The following is a 25,686-nucleotide window of genomic DNA, read 5'->3' on the forward strand; positions in this document are numbered from 1 at the left end:
AGTAGTCTTTGAAGGCACCATTTTCTGTCGTCGTCCGCCCAGAATCTGTCATTCTGTGCCAGTTCCGGACAAACGCCGCCAGAGTCGAATGCCGAATGACTATTGCCCTAAACTGGCCTGCGCCACGGCTTCAGGGTATGCAACATTGTCGCGCGTAATGTGAACACGTAAATAATTATAATAGCACTGTGTGTTGCTTGACCTGCGCTTGTGAGACTCACTACAGCACTATATATACCCCCCATAATTGTATACATTAGATGTTTGAGCGTGCACATAAATGTGTACAAATGTGTACATGTATGTGCACACTCAAACATGCTGTTACATAAATGCGTCGGTGTGCGATACCTCCATATTGATACGATTTTATGAGTTCCACGGTGCGTTGAATCAATTGGAATTGGCTACACGTGATCAGTTGGACAAATATACCCAGACAGCACTGCATTCTAAGTCTGTGTAGAATAGAATATGCGAGGTTGTTGGCCTTCTCTCTCTCTCTGTGTGTGTGCGTGCTTTCGTCTTGTCATGATTATTGTTGCTGTGAAAAGCTGCCTCGCATTGGTTCCGTGTCCCACCTGCCAATATTTGACGGACCGTGGACCTGCGCTGTGAGAATATTGATCAAATTATGTTGAGCATACAATGCCTCTTTGATTGATTGTTTATTGAAAGCAATAGGATCAATATGCAGGGTGTACATGGAGGAATCATTCATTATTAATTAATCATTATTCGCAATAACATGGTTGCTCAACCTATGGTATGACAAAGATTTAATCAGAGTGTTGTAGTTTAGTCTTTGTAAACTCGCGCATGCTTTTTGGTGCTTGTGCAATTTGTACTCATTATTCTTAATTAATGTTTATTTCTTCAATGATTTTTGTCGTGACTTTATTAACTTTTCTCTATCTTACTCTGGTATTCTGTATCGTATTTATTGTTGAAGTAACTTGCTGACCTACCTCCTACTGGGCATCTGTGAAAAAGAGCTTTATAGCTCGTCAGATTCCTCCAGTATAAATTAATTAAGAGATGAAAAGGTCCAAGCCTCGGGCTGTTGTTCTAGCAACTTACTGACTGTGTGGCCTCGCAGGTTAAAACCCAGCTGGCTGTATTGTTATTCTGTTAAACAGTACAATTAAATATGCATTATAATTTGTTATGTCCCAGTAACCGTAGTTGCATTAGTGATTAATGTTAACATACACGTAATAAAGAAAGGTTTCTGTTAACTATTAAACCCACTGCACCCCATACATTTAATTTTCTAGACGACTTTGAACACAACCTTGAATTCCCAAGCAGGGGAGCTAACCTGGCGAGCAGCAGAGCAGTATATAATTAATAATTAACACGCTCTGTAATTAATACACTGTAATTAGCTTTTACTATTTTTACACTCATTAACAACTAAAAGTAATACGGTTTTTTTAATTGTTGGGCTAAGTAAATAAATTAAAGCAATATACTCCAATGTGTAATTTTATAATTTGATCTCAATTAAATCAGATCAGATTCTACTAACTATGATCCGCTGATTGGATAAAGATCAGTTCAAGGGTGTATTTGGGGCTGCTCAGATTATCTTGGATTCGTTCAAGCACGCACCCCTGATCAATTTAATTTCACAAAATTAAAATCCAGTTATAAACAAAAACCGTTTCCAATGACCATTGTTATGATGGTGATGTCGCAGCCCTTTCTGACAGCACTGCCTCCACAGGCCTTGGTGGTCTTATGAGGTTGTTTGACCACACGGGACTTAATGCTGCTCCATGTTGGACCGGTTTTAGATATCGCTCATCCCCAAAGCGAGCCGTGGCTGGGAATGTAAATTCTCGTCACCAGATTTCGTAGCGCGACGCAGTGCATTCACCACTCCCGTGCCACCACTTCACCCGCAGTTAAAATATTCGGCCACGGGTCAATCCACTGCTGGATGAAGTCCTCCCCCAGCCAACTGCACCTCTCACGATCCTGCCATGTAATAGTCCACCTAGCAACCTGCACTCGAGGAGCTGATTTCATCCCCTGGATGGACGTATCTCGGATGCGTTCCATTCCTTGGCTACCCCTCCGTTATTACTCTCGACCATCGTTCATCGTCCCTGACAGCGACGAGTCCTGTCCAAGCCCACTTCTCTTAACAATTAGGACGATGCCATTAGCCCGCGCATGTTCTATAATGCAGTGCTTCTCTTTCCGTCTCGCAGTGTAATTCCAAGGGTAGCAATCTCTCCATATTTCTTTGCGGACTCTGTGCCATTAACGACCATGCCTCTGAACCGTACCACACATCGGGGTAGTAACGCGTTCGAGTCTAACCTCTCTTCGCGAGGCACGCTGCTGCGCTACTCTGCAATCCCACCCGCGGCATCCCCCAGCGCACTCCAGTCTGCTGTCGTCCGACTAATTACTTCCAACGTTGTGACCCGGGGCGTCCTTCAGGAGCTTTCCCGTAGGGTTCGCAGACTCTGCTGGAGTTTCCATCCGTGTCCCCTCCGACAGATGAATTTGCTTCACGAACTTGTGCTGTTTTGCTCGGGGTTTACATCGCGTTAAACTCAGCGGCCCTCTTCTATAAGCTGTTTATAACGCGTCTTGCTGACTCGTTCCCATCGGATGCAACGATGACTATGCCGTAAGAAAATCTGAGATGGAAAATATTAATTACGATGGGTTAATTACATGACTACGTTTTTAACGTACGTCATTTTCCCTTAAACCCATTCGCTTTTGACGTGCTCACTTGCTTCCGCCAGTGTTAGCAGTATAGCAGGTTTTTTTTTGCTGTTGTCCTAAATGAATAAACTACTGTGTGCTGTAAGCTTTGATGAGTATTACTGATTGGCGTAAATTATAGACTTACCTTGTCACATTATGTTACGGCAGTCACGTTAACAGCGTATACAACGGGCACAATGAGTCACAAGCAGTCCACGTGATTGAAAAAAGTCAATGAATGCTCCCCGTAAAAAGAAGAAGAAGCAAAAAAAAACGACCTCCGCCGTTTGACGAAGGCGCCGCCGGGAGTGCGAGAGCATCCCGCGTGGCCACTCGCTCGCTCGCTCGTTCGCTCCTCATCCTCCGTGCTTCTCCGGGCAGTGCTGCACTCTGTTGGGCCCCCGTGTCAACGACAGCGCGCACACGGAACGGCCGGGGGGCCCGGACAGCCGGCAATGCAATAACCCCCCCGCCCCCACGCCGCCGGTGATGTGCAGGCGCACAGAGCCGCCAGACAATCTCACACAGCCTCACGCCCTTGCTGATGGCCACCTAACGTGGACAAAGCTGATGCGTGTGTGAGCGAGTGAGCGCTGCCCTGCTGCCACTAAACATCACAATGTTAATACGGTCTTGAGCCGGTTTGCAAAAGGGCATTGATTGCCGAGCCTTGCAAAGCTTGGTTGCTTTGCTGAGACGATGCGTATTTAGCATTTGTGACTGTGGGGAGACCATTTGGGTCTTTTGCCTTTGCTTACGATGCAAAAATTGAGTTCCAGTGCTAATTATGTGGGTAAACATGTCTCTGATATCATGAAATACTGACCAGTTATTTCTGTTATTCTGATATGTTTTTCTAACACGTGTTTGACTGTTTTCCATTGTTCCCTGGCAGATGGAATTTGGTGCTGGGGTTAGAAGATATTACACTCAGCCGAAAGGGCTTGTGGGTAAGACTGCATTCGCACACATTAAACACGGTAACTGCGCCGTGTATACAATCATAGACAAAGGTTAGTTTGGTCAGAGGCTGACTTAAAATCTTGTATGGATAAACTATCTGGCTAATCAATTCTGACACGCACCATTCTATGCGTGTGTCATGAGTGTCTTAATTAATTTTAATTGATGCACGGTTACATGCCTGAAAAACAGTGAGGTGTTTCTATCAACACTCTCGTGACTTACCACTCGAGCGGTTTATCAGTTTTACGTGACAGGATTTCCTCAGCCTTACACACGTGTCCCTTTTTTACGGCCGCGTAAAAGTCAGGCGTATTCGACTAAAATCAGTCGGTATGGATGGTATGCCGCCAATAGTTTCCCATAAAGTCTCCCTTAAACGCCTTCCGTTATCTGGCGTCCATTTAATCTCTTGCCATCATTTAAAGTCTGTCACCACGATGAAACTTTGCAATCAAAACGAAACTCGTACATGATCCCGAGTCATTCCCCACCACCACCACTCCCACGTGCAATTAACAATATGGTGGCGACCACAGCCATTTTGTAAAAGTGACTTTGCTTACTGGTTGCCCAAGTGTGGTCGTTTGACATTGCATCCCACAGTGGGATCACGATACATACTGTACATAAGTAAATATATGTATATAATTATTGTTCTTGACATTGCTACAACCTCTCACCACGTGTGGGTCATGAGGATTATTTCTTTAAACGTTCACAATGTTTTGTTGATGGGATCTTATCACAAGATAAACATCTCTGGAGCTAATAATAGGGGTTTTTCCCTTTTTTTCCAGCAACAAAACTGATTTTTTTACAAGGATTCATGTCTGCATTAACCACAATACTTACGGTCAAAATGCAATCAAAAACACACTATGATAATATATGCATTGTCCTTGAAACTGATTGGTCCACACCAAGGGACGGCTTTCTTTTGAGCCTCGACCCAATTGGTGCTTGACCAGAGGACGCCAAAAGGCGTACAGCTCAAAGACAATGTACTATCAAAGTAATGAGGGCTCGGGGTGAGCATCTACATCATTAGACCTCCTTTGCCATTACCAAAATATAATAATAGGGGTTTTCCCCTTTTTTTCTGGCAACAAAACTGAAACCTTTTTACAAGGATTCATGTCTGCATTAACCACAATACTTGCAGTCTGGAGCTCTTTGTGGTTGAGCTGTTTATCCTACTCTGCTTTTTGCATGATTATTATTTTGCAAACGGCCATAAATCCAATTAATCATTTTATTGACAACTCATACCTCCCACACTTAATACAGTTTTCATTCCTGGTTAACAAGCTCCCAACAAATCCATGGCTTGCAAAACAACTCCTGATTCACTCAGAGCCAATGTTTATTTGATCCTGTATTGTGGATTTGTCAATATTGTTCAGTGTCACCTGAATATGTTTTTTACCAATGCATGCATTTATTACGAAAATGGCAATGGCTCATGCTCATCGTCTGTCTAACGAGAAAACGAGGGACAGCTACTTCACCGTTCCACACCTTAGTAGAGTGGAATAATTATTTGCATGCCCTCAAGTATTACGTGTATCTAATCCACCACAGACTAAAGTGTACTGTTGTACTAGTTATTTCATAGTCCATGCCATAGCACATCTTACCTGATCTCGTTGATGACTGTACATGATATTTTTTTAAAGAATCGCATGCATCCAGTACAGAATGCAAGAGGCCGTGATCCTTGGTGCGACGTATGTATATCTATGTTGAACTTCGTTCGCACCGTACGTAGGCAACCATGCTAATCAGGGGTGCGTGACATCGCCAGCGTGTGTACCTGACAGCTATAAGCAAAGACAAACAGGAATACCAAGGAGGCCATTACCATTTTAGATTAACACCATTCATGTAACCCACCACCGATTAGTTCCCGCACCTCCGATGAGCACGGTTGGCTACGTACGGTGCGAAATAAGTTCAACATACACGCCTTGTAATTACTGTAATGTGCGTTGCAGTTTCAATTGAAGTATATAGCTAAATATTTTAGAAAGCGAAATTTTTCTGAAAATGAATACATCCATAGATATATAATTCGTATTGGAAGTGATTATTCTGTTGGATGAGTGTCAAACACCTCTTAAATGCTCCAACGTTCTGAGAAAAATGCTCAGAAATTGTGGCATTTTTCAAACGGGGAAATTGGCTGTAATTTCGTTGCATGGAACCGTTCGAATTTCGGGGCAGTGGATTCATCTCTCCTCATTTGAATCCGCTTGGAATGCCATTTTGCAGTGCTACCCTTCCTGTGGTGGTAATGCATAACCACTGTACGTACTTATTATGAAACAGTCCATTAGAGCAGAATGTAGGTCAGCAGACATGCTGCAAATTGTCCCCATTGTTTGGTAGTACACTGGTGCACTACACATGTTTGAAGTATCCATATCAGGACTTGAATAACAAATTGAACACGATACTCAAAACAAGTTTAATAATGTTATGTACGTGCTGTTAGCCCACTACCTTTGACTCGTTGCAGTAATAGTAATGTCCAAGAATGTGGTGCAGTGGAACACACACACATTCTCAAAGTCGTGAGTCCTACTATACATTATAGATGAGTGCAACGCGCACTCCTTTATTGATGCTATAGATCAACACCGTTACACAACTCTTACGTAACTTTTATGTAAGAACAGCAGCAAGTGGGGAGTCAAATCTTAACCAGTCCTGCACCACATTCTGCACCAACCATCACTGGCTAGCATGGTCAACTATTGTCAAGCTACCCCCGTGACTAACACAGCGTGAGGTAGGCCTTCATCCTGCAATGGATTGAAAAAGATCTACAAATAAAATAACCGATTGGTATGTCAACATTTTAACGCTTTCTCAAAAGGTCCAAATCGACGCTTTGCAAAACGACGCGCACGTCAGATGTATCGACCTGCGTCGATGTGCGTACAATATCCAGCCACGTGATGCTGCTGGCGTTGGGGCAAATGATAACACACTGAGAAGTTTGCCATTTCAAATTCTCAGTGACTCGGCCAAGCATCCACCCGGGGCTGGGAACACGGACTATCACGTTGCGCACAGCAAAGAGCGGTCATCCTTTAAACGAACTCATCCCTCTTAAGATAAAGTGGATTTTTACAATGCCGTACTGACGCAGACATATCAACAATATTTGTATCACCTTAAATATGTGTGTGTATATGCCGTGCTTTTACGCCTTCGTCAAAGGTATGTTGTAATCCATTGTTTGCCGTCTACTTCTAAGGAAGGCAGGCATAACATAAATGTCACGTGAAACGTAATTACCCTCAGTGCATTACCCAGAACCGAGAGCACACCAGTGAATGGCATTAAAATGCACATCTTGAAATTATAATTGGGAATTATAAATGTATTTAAATATAACCGTATTTCAAGAAGTAGGCATAATAAGGGCAGGGCAGGTGCGAATTGAGAGGGCGTGGGAGGAGGGAGTTGTGATCAAGGATTGTGAAAGAGGGATTATTCAATATGTATTTGTTTGCATGAGCAGGTCTTGGGGGTGGGTGGGTGTCCAGAAAGCAGTGGTGTAGCGGGTAGCGCTACGCTGCGTGTCGAACCCGGCGCACCGACTTCGACTCCCGCTCACAGCCAACACCATTGACGATGATATCAACCGGTGCTGGGCTTCACCTAGGTCGACTGAGCCTCAACTGAGTACCTGGTGCGATGTGTAAACATCATCACCTGGGAGATAAAGGCGCCCGGGTGTGATGTTGGCCACCCAACTCCTCGTGTGCCGCGCCAGCCTTCATGGGTCTGTTAAGACGATACGGGGGATCTTTGTATTTTGTCCAAAGAAAGACATCTGCAATGTGGCATAGGTAAAAAGAAGAGATGTAGGTTAATATATTGGCAGAGTCTTTAACTTGGACTTGAGTTAGGGACGTGAATCCAGATGCTTATAGGCAGGGAAGTTTAGACCATAGGAGCAGCAGCACAGCAACGTGTGCGACCTCCCATTGATCTGAACGTGGCTGGTGCTGGAGCAGAAGGCGTGCAGATCAGGTGCAAATTGTAGGCAGGGGAAATTCCACGGAGGACTTTGAAAAGAGTGAGGCCAATCTTGGAGTTGACCCGAAATTGTATGGGGAGCCATTGGGGGTGGAGTGGTGCAGGTGAGAGGTCTGATTTCAGTATAGCGGATCACCTCTAGCTAACGGTGAGTGAATTAAGGATGCCATGCAAGACACACCATCAATAATATCCTAGAAAAGGCAACGAGTATAGAATACCATTATGCGTGACTCTTACTGATTAAGAAAAGCTACTTGTGTTGACTTAAAGCTTTCGTGACTGCAGTAATTCATCCTCTTTGGAAGAAATGGTAAAGTCACGTAAATAGAAAAATGAGAGTTATTTTTCTATTTTTCCATAATAATTATGTTTCTATCTACGTGACTTTACCGAAAGACCCAGAGAGTGTAAAAATGTCCGATTCAAGAATCGATTCTCTCTTGCTTTGTCTCATGTCTCATGTGTGTTGTCCGTCTCTTTTGTTCCGTTTGCCTCATTAGCATAATCTCTTTCATTTCTTCCAACTTGTTCGTATTGTCTGTACCATTTAAACTCTGTCTCATTTGTATTGTCCGTCTCGTTTGTTCTTTGCACATCATTGTCCATCCCCTATGTTCTACCTCATTTTATCCGTCTCCTTCGCATCGCCTGCATCACGTGTTTCCTGTTGTTTGTCGATCCTGCATCGGTAGCATTGCCTGCTTTGTTTTTTCCCGCGAGCTCACATTTTACGTAGCGTTTATAATTTGCACGAATTGTAACACGCAATCCTCGCGTGGTTCGACGCATGTGTCACGAGCAAAAACAGATTCGAAGTCGGTGGATTAATCGATGCGTCGTTTACGTGCCTAGAGATTATGGACACCATCTGCAAAGAAACGAGACCGCTGGGCCGGAATCCCATGGGGAAGAGTGGCAAAATACAAATCCGAGACGACGCAAACAAAGGAGACATGCTCTATTATGTTATGACGCCCGTATGTATATACGGTGTATTTACATTCGTCTGTGACTGGATGTTTTTACGCTGTTTTTTAATTTGTATTTAAGCACGATTATTCATCCTGTTTGCAGTTTGTTGTCGTGTTAAATAGTTGTTGTTTTTGCTATTTTTAGTTTACAAATTCCCTCCACCCTGCAATGTCATGTAAACTCGCCACCACTGCCAACTGTCTTGGATTGTGGTCTGCGAGTCTCTATGTAACTTTATAGGTCTCTGCGTAGCACTATGGATCTCTATGCAACTCTATGGGTCTCTTGGCAACTCTCTTTGTCTTGATGTAACTATATGAGTCTATGTAACCATTTTGGTCTTTATGCGACTCTTTGAGTCTATGTAACTCTATGGGTCTCTATGTAACTATGTTATTGCGTTGTCTTGGGCTGTGGTCATCCTTGTAGAATAGTTTTTTTTTATCTCAATGGGGCCTTATCAGCTGAGTTAATAACGTCTTAGATATACGCACATCAAGCCTGCTCACAACAACACACTATTCCTTTTCTCCCACAAAACTGCTTTGGAGAAATAAAGGCGTGAATATAAATGGAGAAAATTCTATATCCATCTTACCTTTGCTGGCGATATAGCCATTACAGCAACCAATGAGCATTAATCACAGGCCGTGTTTGAAGGAGTGCACGAAAGAAGGCTGTAAATGAAATTCATGATGAATATAAGCAAAACAAAAGTCACGTGAAGAAAGTTTGATGGACACATTAAAACATTTTTTGGCGAAACACATTTGAAAACACAACAAAACGATGCAAACTCGATACGAGTCGTTCGGAGCAGGCTGTCTACTGTCCATTGCATAACTCTCAGAAACGGAGCTGTCAGACATACGATGCCATATTTGTATTTGGGACCCTTTAAACCCTACAGACACAGTTTTTTGCTGTCCTAGGGTTAACAACAACAACAAAAACGTCAATTGTTGATGGCCAAAACTGCATTATTTATGTTTTGCGGATTTTAAACTGTAATGCCAGACTTAAATTCAGCACACATTAAAACCTGCATAGGGGAAGGCTCGTAAACAAATGAACCTTGAAACTTTGTTGATGTCCTCCAATTGGCAGAACAATGGACGCTGTACACGTATTTTGGTTTTCATACATTTTCAGTTATAAGCCAGATGATTGGAGCATATTTGTGTCAATTTATAGCCATTGAAGACGCTCACTTAAATTTGTGCTCAGTTACTCGTAACCCAATATTGAGATGAGTGTGGATCACAATGCAAAAAAATGATAAAATAAAAAGGGAAAAAAAGAGAGGGCGAGAGTGCTTTTGGGTCGTTGAATCTGATTTTGAAAAGACAGCGTACCAGTGTGCATGAAGAGAAGAACGTAGTTGCAACGACGACGCACATCGCCAGCTGCGACGTAACGATAATGAACGTGGACATTGACAGAGAGAACGACGCAGCACAACAAGTTGAAAAGTGCACACAGAAGCGTGGAAATAATACTCATGCTCAGCATTTGCACGGAAAGACAGGAAGATGAACGAATAGATCGGGAAACAAACACATTGGAGACATGAAAGCACGTGGGCTTGCGCAGGACACATCAGCAGAAGGTATGATGGCCGATGAACAAGACTGGTGATGAACGTGCCGCAAAAGGAGTGCACCTCCGATTAGCATGGTTGGCTACGTACGGTGCGAAAGAAGTTAAAGGTACATACGTACAACCTGCCCGAGCGCATGACCACCGTGGAGATGATTCGATGAGATCGATTAATGTGAAGGAGTGAGATGTACATTGGCATTGTTGAGGGACGGTGGTGGATAGATCATGGTCTAGGCGAGCAGTGATGAAGGCAGCAAATTAAAGGTCTGAGCAGCAATGGGAGAAATAAATAGCAGAGGCAAACAATTTTGGTTGCACAGTATTTGTTTTATACTTATGCCAATATTTTAGCTGGATACAACTCTTCTTTGAGATGGAACATCTAATTTGCAAGGGTGTCCAGTGTGTCACGTGATACATGCAAAACAAACACATCATAACACAAACATTTTTCAAATCTACAACTTATGCAGTGTATGTTTATACAATGTCAAACACATTTGTTCGGCTTCAAGAACAGAAACAAGACAGCCGAGGCAGTGTGCATGCATATCACACAGCAAATAAATAACTAAATAAAGAGACGCACAACCACGCACAATATATAAATGGTGCACACCGTGGGTTCGTATATGGAATGTTCTCTCGCTGTAACAGTTGCAAACAAATATAACAGTTGCAGCTGTAACACCCATGTAAGTAGGAAGTTTTGCGGACTTAAGTGGTTTAAAGGGAGAAGGATGGTTTGGGATCAAGGATGACACTAATGTTCCGTATGCTAATTGCAAAATTGATATCTGAGTTTAAGGGGAGCATGGTGTAGCATAAATCTTTACTAAGGACTGACTTATTTCCAATAAGGAGGGCTTATGTTTAGTTACTCTTAGCCGTAGGAGAATGTTTTGGGCTGATCGCAGACCAGACAGAATCAAGAGAACAGTTAGGCAATGGAGATTCACAGCGGAGTGTCATCAGCAGATTCAGTACATTGTGATAGATGTCGATGCTGGAGATGAGTTTGCCAAATGGAGAAAATACACTGAGAATAGGGCAGGACTTCAGACAGAGCATTTTGGAACACCGTGTCTAAGGGGTTTCTGAAAGGAAGATAAAAAAACCATTTGTGTGCAACGTATGAGCAAAAGCCTGCGAATACAGTATAACATACCCTTGAAGGAATCTGAAGAAGGTTGAATGATCTATGGTGTCAAAGGCTGCGATTCGGTTCAGATGATGGAAACAGAAAACAGTGATTGGAGGATTGTACAACTCGTTGAATGGACACAGGAAGACAGTCCAACCTTGGATGGATTACCTTGATGGAACCAAGATTTTACTGGGCCATGGCAAAATTCTCGAGCCAATGAAATTGTTCAAGGTGCTGAATCTGGGCAGTGCAGCCGACCCAACTTTAACCTCATATTCATGATCACTGGGAACTGTATTAGAACCAAGCTAGCCAGGAGCATTGATCCCAAGCTGTCTGTCCCCACATTGGCCCATCTGGTGGAATGTTGCACGATGAGATTTTGAGGCAGGCCAGGGAGCTCACTTAGGGGAAACTATTACCCTCCTGTGACATCCTGGGGTCAACAAGGAAATGAGACACATGCCGGGACATCACTTGGCCTTGCTCAACCACCCAACCACGTTCGTTTTAAAACGACACTATATGACCGCAGTGATTGGAGAGAAAAAAAACAATTGCATGCAGACATTAACTTACAATAACGTAACCCCACTTACTGCCGTGTTAATCTTTGTCTCCCGGTGCGGCAATTGAAAAAATGGGGCACTATCTTAACCCCGCCCCCCTTCCCCCACCGCCTCTATCCGACCAGCAGTATCAATGGGGACGGTGCCATCGTATCGTCGATTGGCAGGTCGCGTCTGGCGGCGGAAATTTGTGGGTAATCCCATCTTCCCCATCTCTCCTCTTCCAAGAGATGGGAGTACGGGAACTAACGTTGAGTACTATACGTAATTACCGAGCTTACATTTTTTTTATGCAGAGGAACATTGCGAAAACATCAACACTGCGTACTGTAATGATGACCATAGATTGTACTGTACAAGTTTAAATAAAACGTACCTGGAGCATCTGCTGTAGTCGCCTGCATTAGAAGATTACAAAACATTAGGAAATAGCCGATTAGAGATTCAGTCTGTGAAATGAAAATTTCATCGTGATGGGTCAGATTATGTCAGAGAAGTGCCCATCAAATAATAATTAGCCTGGTGGTGGCGGCTACGCATGCCCATAATCCGGCACTGTGGAGGTGGGGGTTGATGGATCACACAGGTGTCGCTAAGGCTCCCTTCCTGTGGCCTTCGATGTGCCACACCAATGGCTTACCAGGAGAAGGCGGTCCACCAAATACGTGGACTCCACCTGTTCCTTCTGCACGGTGATAGAATGTTTACGCCTCGCATACGTGGGTTTTCTTTTTTACCGGGTTGCTCCGGTTTCCTCTCACATGTCAACAGTTAGTAATTGGCCGATAATCAACCGTCACATATAGAGGACTGCAGAACGTGGGCAATTGTTGATGTCGGATCACCGCGTGGCTGCCTCCCTGCTTGTGTCTGTGGTTCTCTCCGCCTCTGACTCACGCTCTGTCTCTCTGAGAGTGAATGAACACTGTGCGTGTGACAGGTTTAAATTATAATTGTATCATGTTTTTTCCACGCTCGTGCGATGTCATGCACATCGAGGGATTTTGACGTGTACACATTTCACGAAGACAAATATTAGTGCGTACATACACTGTATGTATACACGAGGTTAGTTGGGAAAAAAATATTCAGAAAAACGGACAAAAACACAGCAACCTTAGCTAATACTTGCCAAATTATCAAAACGTATTGCAATTGTGGAGTGAAATTTGTGATATTTGCAATGCAATAATAACGATTGCCTCTTAGATATCATCCGAAATAAGCTTCCCTTAGATATTGACAAGACAGGCTTGTGTGGAATGGCGATGGCAGAAGCATGGATTGTGTGAAATCGAGCCCACTGTGAATAAAGCCGCATGCACTTTCACGGAGCTGCATACAAAGTGTGATGTGTGTGTCTGTGCCCTGCCGTCTGGAAGCGATGCTGCTGCTGTTGCATGCATGCTGCATGCACAGTGCTGTGGAAAATTGCAACCTCCTTTCCAATGCTCGTGCACAACTGCAGATTTTGAGCGTGCACCCTTTACAGAAACGCAACTGCAAGCTGCCCGTGCTATGTTGCAGCGGACAACCCTGCACATGCAGCTATAAATACACGTGCACCGTGCCGGCCTCTTTGCTCATTGCACGCACGTCCAGAGGGATCCGTGCGTGCCGCTTGCATCCTGCAGATGTGCAGGGCTGCTGTGCTTCGCCATAGCGTTGTTGCTGTGCAGTTGTCGTACCGCACGGTACTCTATAGTGCTGCTCCGCGTCACCATAACATGCTGTCTAGAGTGAGCGCCAGACACTGCGCTGGCTGCATCTGCACGCATGCCGCACACGTGTTGGCTTGTTAGGCTTGAGTGCAACACGCATGCACGGGGAACGCCTGATTTCATGGTCCATAACATTGCTTGTCAAGGATAATGGGATACATTTTTTTTCGCCCCCACATTTTTAATCATGGATACCGTGAGTCAGGGTTTGGGGTAGACATAACGTTATGCTTGGGTTTAAAACTGGAATTGCAACAAAATAATATTTCACAAATTAATCTTTTTGGGGGAGGAAAAGTGCGGGGTATTTTTGTTGACTTCCTTTCATTTTTTTCTTCTTAATTATCTGCCTTGCAGTAATACATCTTGACGTAAAGCTTTCGTGACTGCAGGAATTCATACTCTTGGGTCTTTCAGTAAAGACACGTAGATAGGTTCAAAGAAAATAATCTTTGAACCTATCTACGTGACTTTACCGAAAGACCCAAGATTATATAATAGTAAGATATCTTTTACACTTTGTAAAATATACTACGTCGGACGAGGTTGGTGAGAATAATCTCGGAGTTGGTTATGTAACAGGCACGTTACAGAAATGGCAACGAGGGAGGGGGTTGTTCTCCGAGGCTAAGAGGCTGGCCACTCCTCTCCGAAATTCTTCTCTGAGACAGCAAACGGAATGCAGAGGAACGCCGGTTCCCTCTCTACGCGCGGTGGTTTAAACAACTAGATCCTCCCACGCTGACGAATGTACGGACGGCTAAATAAGTGCATGCAACACAGATTGGACGCGATTGTGATTGGGCATCGCATTTCGCCAAGTCCGCCAGAAAACGATTGTTGCGACCGTAACTGGGCGGCATTAGCTGAAATGAACTAAAAGTTTGCTGTGTGTCATTAAAAATATTGTACACAGGCAGATATGTATAATACTGCATTCGCATATCTAAGCATTGGTGTTTTTTACAGTGAAAATCTCAACCGTAGCCTGTATCTGAATACAAATCACAGTATCTGCACGAAATGGCATTTATCGATCTCGTCTCATTATTGCAATCAAAGCATAGAAGGAATATCTGCTCGTTATTACTTTTTTTCTGCTTTTGCACTCTTTAATTTGCAATCGGCAAGTGAGGCGAGCAATCGTGGATTTCCATAGATTTCCAATGGGAAAACCGAGACTGTAATCTTCTGGTCGACTTGGGCGTTTTTTTTCTTACGAAATTACCATCGTGTTTGCAATTGTTACGTCTCCATACAGCGACTTGCAGCGACCTCCTCGAGCGAGCACTCTCGTCACGTTCCACGCTATGAACCTTATAAAACCCCGACCCTTAACCTCTGCGATCGTGGAAATCTCAAAAAATTATTATAATTTGTCTTACCAGCTAAGGCCCACTGAGGCGTGTAGCTGTTTCTTTAGAAGCGACCTGGTTATCACAAATGATAACTTAACGAAGTGGCTTATGACGTGGAAATATACAGCAGCCAAATGCTCTCTCAACGCATGTTTCAAATGTGCAGTAGGTGTCAGGGTCGGGATTGAACCCACTGCCTCCTGTATACCAGGCAAGGTAGTTAACATCTCGCATCCCTCCTGTGTGTTACATTTAACGATGGCGAGAAAGGGGATTGGCGTGCTCTTCATTCCCGCCGTGCTTTGTCCGTGATTTCCCTTCGGCTGCACGTTCATGGCCAGGCGTGGGATGCGGTATCAACGGAACGTAGAGGAAGTCTTTTCCAGTTGGGCCTCTATTTTAAAATGAATAATGGAGTCCCGTGATGAATTACTCCTGGTGCGCAAATACCAGCACTTTGCAGTTATTTGCCCAACAGGATCCATTGCACTCCGCAGATAACAAGAGTTGTGGATATGAGGGTCGTAGATAGGAGGCATTCCACTGGAGTTAAAGTAATTTACAGTAACATTTCAGTATGGGTTTCTAAATAATATTGACATGGTCACAGAGGGGTTTCGTTTTAAGGGTCTAGAGTGTGTTAAGAGTGGAGTCTAAATGAAGTGCCCTGTGTGTGTGAATTACATAGAAGCTGGCAACAATTTTCCCTCCCCCACAGTACTTTGTGTGTCCTTTCATGAGCTGCTTTTGTTTAATTTGAAGTAAATTTCCGTGAGAACGTTTGAAGAGTCTTGTTTTTCTCGTGGTAGCAGCAAGTGGCTATCAAGCACGGTATCCGGCACCACTGCACATGCCTTACCAGTCTGCTCCACCGCTGCTCTTGCTAAACAAACAACGAATAGACAACACTGGCCATCCAAACGGCTCTGTAGGTAATTAGCATACCACTCATTGCAGGGATAGAACTTGAGGACACCTCATCACGCAGGTGTGTACGCTTAGCTGTGAGGCTCCAGGGTTAGCTGATGTGTGCACAACGTGAGTGGCCCGTGATATAAGATTGCTCAAGCAGGTCGTTTGAGTTGTATCACATACATACACAACACAAAGATCCCCCGTATAGCCTTAGCAGACTGTTGGGGCAAGTGCTGTTAGCGAGTAGCACCTAGGAAGGCCAGCACGGCACACGAGGGTGCGGGTGGCCAGCGCTACGCCAGGCCGCCTTTGTCTCCCCCAGTGGCGATGTTTCCACACCGCACCAGGTATTCATTTGAGGCTGAGACGACCTAGGGGAGGCCCAGGACTGGTTCAGAAAATCGTCACTGGTGTTGGCCGTGAGCGGAAATCGAATCCGGGTCGCCAGATTTGTAACGCAGCGTAGCGCTAACCATTGAACCACCACTCCACACGTACAAACTCACTCCTCCACAATGCTTCCAATTTGACTGGGGACTTGGAGCCCTGCTGGCCCCGCAGTTATCTACTTAGCCTCTTCATTTTCTTCCTCACAGTTAACAAGGGACGGTGTTTGTTGTTACTCTTCCCATTGAGTCGAGTAGCAGGGGTGGTTGCTCTGCTTCCAAGCATCGCATTTGGCATTCCCAGCCAACTACTAACGCCGCCGGTGTAGCATTCCCAGAATGATGGGGCAGGTCCATCCCAGATGTGTCATTCCCAGAATGATGGGGCAGGTCCATCCCAGATGTGTCATTCCCAGAATGATTGGGCAGGTCCATCCCAGATGTGTCATTCCCAGAATGATGGGGCAGGTCCATCCCAGATGTGTCATTCCCAGAATGATGGGGCAGGTCCATCCCAGATGTGTCATTCCCAGAATGATGGGGCAGGTCCATCCCAGAAGTGTCATTCCCAGAATGATGGGGCAGGTCCATCCCAGATGTAGCATTCCCAGAATGATGGAGCAGGTCCATCCCAGATGTAGCATTCCCAGAATTATGAGACAGGGTCCATCCCAGATGTAGCATTCCCAGATTGATGGGGCAGGGTCCATTCCAGATGCCACACATTCATTGAGAATGTCTGTAACAATAAAAGATGAACGCGTTTATGTTCATCTCGCTACAGAGCACACTGCGCACTACCAACGGCTTCCATACTTCACTCCGAGGGTGCCTCCTGCTGCCAAACCACCTTGAACACTGTTGAAACGCAGTGTTCACCAGTAATAAGTGATAACCACTGTAAGCGAATATTAAAGCGCTTAAAAGTGGTGGGCATTATTGTTATGATTACAATACAGCAGTCCGTTTTGATACACACGGTGTCACACGTCCACTCTCGTGCAGACTGTGAACGAACTAGGCACATTGTCTTCAGCTAACGAAGCATCTGCCGCATTATAATTGGGGCACAATGACGGCACAAGGGTGTCTAGCCAGGAATGTCTGGCTGCTTTCCCCTCGCACCAGCACTGCATTCTGTCGCGTGTCTGCGAACCGATAGATGACTGGCCAATGTGACGTAACTTCCGGTGATGCAACGCCTCAATGGAAGGTCGACATTTAGCTCGGGCAAGGGATGTTGAGCAGAAAAAAATGTTCATCACAGTCGTTTTTGATGTTCTCGCCCAGAGCAGTGGCTCATGGTAGTACACAGAGCAACACAAAGCAACGGTCTTGGCAAGACGCACAGTGCCGCGTCGACAACAGAACGATGTTCTGAGGAGCAATTGTTCTGTTGCTGCAACATAAGCGTCACTACATATGGAATTGGGCTTCATATGCGTTGGGCTAAGTAGGGGTTCACTTCTTCCTTGCTAAACTCTTAACTGGCCTAGGAATCCCTTGGGTCAGCCATTGTGATGGCTTGCCATGTTACACCGCTATAGAAATTGTTATTTTTAATCGAGTCTAAAATAAGTGCCAACATTATAGCTGGGGAGCTAATGCTAATAACGCGTAACACCCAGGTGTATAGGGTTTAAATGGGGAATCCTTGTTGTCTTTCAATGGCAGTCATAATATCAGTTGCCTAAAGGCACGTTTTAAATAAGTAAAGCATAACGCTGTTTATAACATTTTTAAAACGTAAGGGACTGCTTTGGCAGTGGTGTATAAAACATATACTGATAAAACTATACGACGCCTGTCATTATTACCTCAGTATAAATGAATCACGTGGAAGCTGATACATTTGGAAGTTTCTCTCTTCAGATTACAGAGAAAGGGAAACCACTGTGACCATTTTTATTTTCATTGAAATTTGTAACTTTCCTTGAATAAGACCCACAATATTATTGTATTATGCCTGCCGTGTTTGTTTTTAAGAAGGGTCGTAGCCCAGAAAGTTATACTATTGCTTATGTAATAGCAAGTGAGGTAGTGATTTCTTTATATGCCATGCACTTGTCATATATATGATGTAACATTGTTATGTAGAGATGCGCTAATTTCCATCATGTGACCTGTACCTAAAGATTAACGTGATCTATAGGGTGTGTCCTTCTTATATTTATACGAGTGACATTTCTGACTTTTTCTGCTGATCTGTTTCTCTCTTTTTTATCCAGTTGAACCTACGGATTACTTCAGGTAAATATTATAAATGTCCATTAAAAAAAACATCCCCAGTGTTTCTTACGCATCCACCTTAGAACCGAATCGCCCATCACCGAATTGTTTATTTTCTCCTCTTTACCCTCCGATACCTTTTACATATTCAGTCGTTTTCACGCCGCGTCTTCTGTCTCTTCCCATCTTTTCCTCGTGTTTTGTTCCCGAGTTCAGCGTGTTCTGTCTTTCGTTTGACATTGTCTTCCCTTTTAATAGCTCCCTCTTTTCTTTCCTTAACGTCCCTCTTTGCGGTTTCAGATAACTTGTTATCTTTTTCGCTACTTTGTTCCCCATTTTGAGTGCATCGTCCATTAGAGGTGGTAGTTCATTATGTAAATGGAAATAAATTGAATATTTTTTCTTGTCAAGGAATTTACATTTATTGCTTAGAAGCACTATAAATTCTCCTGCCTCTTGAAGACGATTTGTGATGTTAGCTATCTCGGTTTGTCCTTGTCATTAGAGGCAACGTTCAAGTGTACCTTGCATCTTGCCAGCCGGCGATTACTTTCATGTGTGTAGAATTTGCTGAGGATAAAAACATATCTAACAATCCAGGGTTGTCCGTCAGAATTGCCAATATAATGTATAGCTTTTCCACTTCTGCTTCCATTTTCGTTTTTAAGACCACACTCTGAAGTGAAGACTTTATAACCTTTATATCCACTACAGAATGCATTAATTCACGTATGGATGTGGTGGGTATGAGTAATACACAATAGGATACAGTAGAGTATACTGTGCATACAACACGAGGTGCTGTCGTTAGATTTATACTTGGCAGCGGGCCAATCTGGGAGTGACATTTCTACAGAAACTGTGATGGTTGGATTGTTATAATAAAGCATCTCCATACTGATTATGGCACATATTATTTGGGTATTTCGGTAAACTAACGTATATATGTTCAAAGAAATTAACAAAAAAATACAAAAAACTACGACGTTACGATCGCAACTCAAGCGTTTGTCATCAGGAAGAAAAAAGAGGGGGACAGCTTTTTTCTTCCTGATGACGAACGCTTGTGTTGCGATCGAAACGTCGTAGTTTTTTCGTTATTTTTTTATTTTCTTTGAACCTATCTACGTGACTTTACCGAAAGAGCCAATGAATATGAATTCCTGCAGTAACGAAAACTTTAAGTCAAGATTATGGCACCTAATAGCGGCAGGGACGTGGAGTTAGCAAACTCCCTGTGGCCTACTCATCGCCTGCCCTCCAAGTTGTTTATTTATTGAGGCTTTTTCAGTAAGAGAGTCAATTATTGAATTCATACTCAATTTAGAAACTCAATACTTACAACAACAAAACATCTCACCGAATTACAACGTTGATCTATAATTTTATAGATGTCTGTGATGGCTGCTACTAAACACGTTGAAGAATTCAATAAAAAATGGACGCACATACTTGTGCATTAAAAAAAATGCGTCGGATATGCTTTGACCATACGTTGTGCCAAATAAAAACACATTTTAACATGTTGAGTTCAGGCACATACAATATATGTCTATCTTTGGACCTATTACTCATTTACAATATATTTAATTGTTTGCTTTTAAAAACAAAACCCCCCGAGTGTGTTATGGTGATAAGGCTGCGTGAGTAAGTTCCAACATGATGGGATACAAATGGTCACTTACAGCTGGCTTTAAAATGTACACATTTTAGTTCATGATAAACGTATACCGGCAAGATGCTCTGTGTATTTACATCCAAAAACTTTAATACGAATAGTAATGTTGTTTATGTGTGGTGAATCTTGAACGTGTCCACTTAATTCCGTCCATATATTACTGCATTACCAACAACAAAGAAAATGCTATTGAAAGTCCGTCCTGTGACAGATCCATTCGTGAATTTGCCACATTCACCGGTTCCATCTGCCACACCTTTTGAAGGTTCATGGTTACTGGCACCTTCGATTAGCGCTGTTGGCTACGTATGGTGCGCACGAAGTTCAACATACGTACGTACTGACACAGAATGCGTTGTACATGCTTGTAATTTCTTTCTGTTTCCTCAGCTGTCCACCGTACAACTGTGATACAGGAGGGCACCTTGGTGGAAAATTGTTTTCCAGACACAGAAGGTATGACATTGAATTGAAGCTACCATGACCAAACCGATACTGAAATATATATCTATATACGTACAGTATATTAATAAAACTCTGTACGACAGAGTTTGAATTTAAACCACTGTAAAAAAAATGTTAGACAAATATAAATAATGTGTTATGAAGTTGAATCTGATATTGCTTATCCACTGATTATGAAAAATAAATTAAGGGTAATATTTGGGTTAGCAAGCGTTAAGAGTGTTTTAGTCTGGTACAGAAAAACTAAGCTGTGATGGTCACTTAACTGGTTGGGAAATGTAGCAGATCATCCGATTCACAATGATAAGTTTGTAAGTTACAATCCCAGTTGGGAGTAAACTGTGCCCATGATCTTTCCAGATTTGCTAAATTGAATATCAGTATGAGAAGCCAGAAGTAGTTTTCCTATGGCATAGATGATGAAGCCCGTGACCACAAGTTGCACTTTTAAAAGCATAAAAGTGCAACTTGTGGTACTGCCCCTTTGCCACAATAAAGAGGACCGGTGGCAAATGTTATCTCTGAAAATCAGGGTCAGATTTGGCAATTTCGCGAGTGTTTCTGTGATGTCCCAGTGGGGGCCGGAGGCTCACACACATCATTAGGCAAAGGGAGAGATGACGTTGCCAGGGTTGCCGGGCCTCATTGGATAGAAGACATAGGCACAATCCCTGTGCATTCCAGACAAATGTGTCCTCTGTCAAGGACGCGTGGAGTGTGACCGGATAAACTAACAGGCGTGGATGACCTCTGTGGCGAGCTGCTTATGGAGGGGAGTGATAATAACAATGCGTGAGCCACTCTGCATGACGTCAACGCAACTCCCTTGGACAACGGGACGTGTTGAGTACGCGAGGGCTATTAAGATTTCCGTTGATGGTCTCAAATTATAAGAGTAACCAAGGTTGCACCGATTGTAACGCATATTGGGGAATCTCTCTTCTCGTCATACTGGGGAAGGTGCTGGCGGAAGATTATTCAACATAATTTTGTGAGGCATGCTGAGAATCTTGCTGAGTCCCATTGTGGGTTCAGGCAAAGGATGCCCTCCCACTGGTTAACCATATTGACTCCCTGCGTGCAATGTACACTCATGACCTGATGATTACTGTGCATGCTATCAAGTTAGGGAAACCCTGCTGTTGAACCTGGAGCTTGATTCAATGAGGTGGGATGTTACCATCAGCCCTACGAAATCCAAACACTTCGCCAGACACACTCGCCGTGTTATTCCGCCCGCCTCTTATTGAGGGGCGGCGGCTGTTTAGAGGGTCAAGGACTTCTTTTGCACATTGCAGAATGTTCGTGGGCAACTGGAATTTGGAAGCAGATATCTCGATCTGAATAATCACACAGAATAGCAGCGTCATCCAGGTTTGTTTTTTGGTTTGGCCACGTGTTGGTGGTGGTGGATTTATACTGACATTAACGTCATGAACCCTCTAACGCCCAACAAGGTTGTTACGTTTACAAAGATGTCATTCATACTTGGCCAGCGTTTTCATGATCAGATTGTGACTGATAAAGCTCCTCCTCGCTTCGAGCTTCATCAGGCGGTCAGCTCGGACATCGAGCGTGGCCCCTTCACCTCACTCTGTGCTCGAATATCCAGGCCCTGACATTTATACTGGAGGAAATTCTATGAGCTATGAAGCTCTTTTTCACACATGTCCGGTCGACCAATCGCCACAGCGTTGGTCGCTCTTTGTATTTCATAAATAATGTTAATTATCTCCAATAACTTCAAAGAAAACATTGTAAATGGTCTTCAACGGACTGTTATTTCAACGGGCTACTTTAACATTCGTTAATTAATTCAAATATGTTTTCTTCAAAGAGGTCAATTTGATTTCAAAGGACTTAATTTGAACTGGATTCCTGTTGAGCTCTCGTGGCATTATTCTTGTGTGGTTATAGAGACGTTGTTTTTCACAATTTACTTGTCAGGTTACATGTATATTAGTTGCATTGGTTCTGTTGGTTTATAATTGAGCGCAGTTTTTCGTGTAGTTTTATATTCACTTATTATTGATGTGCTACCAAGCAGCGTTTAGTTTGTAACGCTGTGCTCTGTTGAAGTTATTTCTCTCGATCTCAATCGCGTCTCTGACCACCCGCTGACTCTGCATGGGGTGTCCACTCGAGTGAAGTCCGCCCGTGTGTGCGTCCATCCCCATGACACACGTTGCTCTGCCACGGCAGATAGCATCGCCCTGCCAGTGTTGGCTGCGTCCCCGCTGCCCCTTCACACGCACTCACTCCGAGCCACGCTGCCGGTCTGCCCGCCATAGGGAGGGAAGCTCACACGCTGCGTCGTGAGTCGGTGTACGCCTTCTGAGTCCGTCACTGGAAGTTTGTCACGTGTTCTAACAGTTGTTGCACATTATTGGTTGTGCAAAAACCCACTTTGATGTTGTGTTTGGTTAGCACGGATGGGCCACGCACGGTGCGAAAGAAGTTCAACATACGTACGATCCTAGCGTTTCGATTAGCGTTGTCTTTCAAGATTTATATATTTAACCGTAAGTGATTAAAAGTTATCATTAATGCATTGTTTTGTTTTAGAGGCCTTCGTGATCTGTCGCGGGCTAAATCCTTCATATATATTGCAATGCTTGCTGGACGCATTGCATGTCTGCCTCCGAAGCGCTCCGCATCGGAGGCTGTTCTTGCTCGGTGCAGAAGCGTCTTCTTGAGGTTAGTCCGTCCGTTGTGGATGGTGGTGCGAATTCTCTCGTCGGTCCACATCAGCGTGAGTGTTCTGCCTGTGCGCACCGTGTGTGCCATTCTCCACTGAGGTTTGTGCTCAATTGGCACATCCAAGAAGGGGAGTTCACCACTTCCTTTCACTTCCACGGCGAAGTTAATCGCTGGGTGTCAAGAAATGTTCTAATTGTGCCGCGCGTGCGTGTCCCCATGTGGTCAGACAACTCAGTGTGTCATCTGAAAGTAGCCCGTTGAAGTAGAAGTCCATTGAAGCACGGTCGAAATGGATTTCATTGAAGTTGTTCGAGATAATTTACGTATTAAAAGCATCAAAGCCAGAATTACAAAGGAGCGGGAGTGACCCCCCCCCCCCTAAGTAGCGACAGCCGGTGACGTTTATGGAGGATTCTCGAGCACCGACCAAGCTCAAAGCCGTTGGAGAGAAACGTCGCCGTTCGTTGGAATCCGGTTCAGTCACGAAAAGTCGGAAAGCCTCCAGTGAGGAGAAGCTTTATCGGTCACAATCTCATCATCAACACACTGGGCACCAATACGTGAGATATCTGTAAGCGTGACAATCTTGTAGGGTGGTGGAGGGTTCATGACAAGGATGTCGGCATGAAGTCACCACCAACACATGGCCGATACCGCAAACAAATATGGGCCATTTGCTGCATTGGCTACGAAAAACCCTCGAGTTGAGTTCGAAGTGACATTATGTGTGTGACCGTGAGTCTGCGAGAGCGCGTGGGCACGAGGAGATGACGTGAGCACGAGGAGATGACGTGCCTGAGAGGACGGTTGGCTACGTACGGTGTGAAAGAAGTTCAACGTACATGCAATGAACGTTGGCTAGGACACATTGCTTTTGAAAATCGCTCTTAGGAAGATTAGTTAAAGAAGTATTAAAACGAATTTAAGATGATTAGTATGTAAACAGACAAGGATATATGTAGTTAATTAAACTTCTGTGTAATTATACTTATTTAACAATTAATTATATCTTCATGGGCTTTCTATACATAACATTACGTATACACATGTTATTGTAATATTCCTCATAGTATTTTATATTTCTTTGGACAGGAATAATCAACATCCTTTATTTAGCCAAAATAACCATTACGATTCCAGAGCAGCTGCTCTACGCAAAGAAATGGCCAAAGATGAACTTACACAGTCCCATAATGTAGTAGAGTACAACGTTGCACATCGTTGCAAGCAAATGATAGTTCAACTTTGGGGTACAATTTCGGAGCGCCACAGCGGTGAGATGTTAACTACCTCGCCTGGTATACAGGAGGTCATGGGATCGATCCCAACCTTGACGCCTGCTGCTGTATATTTGGAGTTTGCGTGTTCTCCCTGTGGTCGCGTGGACTTTTCTCCGGGTCCTCCGGTTTTTCTCACCACATTTAGAATCAACATCGCGCGTTTAGAGTGTTTGGCCGCTATCAATTTCCACGTGATGATAAGCGGCTTCATTGAGCTATCATTTATGGTCAGGTAGCTTCTGAAACAGAGCTATATAGCTCAGTGGGTCTTACCGAGTCAAATAGAAATAGCGAACTTAGATTAGCAATAGGACACCATTGCAGCAACTTTGTGTATTTACCAACAGGCCAGAAACCGTCTCTTTTGCATGGAGACCAAGGATGTGAGAGTAGTTACCGGAGGACGGATATTTCGTTGAATAATTAAGTCGGAGGTACAGCTTTATAAATTTATAATTTGAGCTTCAACACCATTCCACAATCAACGGCCTCCCCTTTCAAAAGCCAGGCCCCGCCACAGCAGCAGCAGCAGAGGCCGTTTTGGTAAATCTCCGAAAATGCCACCGATGTGGTGACGGTGACGCTCCCGGTGAGCTGGGCGCCAACGCGGCCCCCACGGAGGTGACAGCGCAGAAAGCGAATTCCAAAAAAAGAAACCCCCCCACCTCCTCCTCCTCCGTCAAGCCCCCCCACCCACTCCCGCCGCGCCTGCGTGTGGACGCGTTTGACCGCGGTCGTGGTGACGCGGAAGGCCACGGCTACATTCCCGTGGCTGCCGTTGATTTCCCCCATCGTGCACACCGCGCGTCAATTGATGTCTGCCTCTCCCTAAGCCAGCCGCGCGCTAAAATAAGCACCTCGTGCAGTCTGTTACCATCACCACGAGGGATACGATGGCAGGACTTCGCCACGGAT

The 25,686-nt window shown here is 44.1% G+C and overlaps 1 protein-coding gene across 19 annotated transcripts in view; it reads left to right on the top strand.

The window, feature by feature from the left end:
- The window catches only part of LOC144932389 (myelin transcription factor 1-like protein), a 268,350-nt gene that overhangs the window by 137,273 nt on the left and 105,391 nt on the right, over window positions 1–25,686 (top strand). For all 19 annotated transcript variants that reach the window (XM_078856381.1, XM_078856370.1, XM_078856388.1 and 16 more), the window contains 3 exons: window positions 3,626–3,680; window positions 18,648–18,669; window positions 20,717–20,782. In XM_078856381.1, the coding sequence (XP_078712507.1) occupies window positions 3,626–3,680; window positions 18,648–18,669; window positions 20,717–20,782 (143 nt within the window). The remainder of the gene's footprint in view (window positions 1–3,625; window positions 3,681–18,647; window positions 18,670–20,716; window positions 20,783–25,686) is intronic.

This window comes from Lampetra fluviatilis, chromosome 5 (genome assembly GCF_964198595.1).
Source record: "Lampetra fluviatilis chromosome 5, kcLamFluv1.1, whole genome shotgun sequence".
NCBI classification, from domain to species: domain Eukaryota; kingdom Metazoa; phylum Chordata; class Hyperoartia; order Petromyzontiformes; family Petromyzontidae; genus Lampetra; species Lampetra fluviatilis.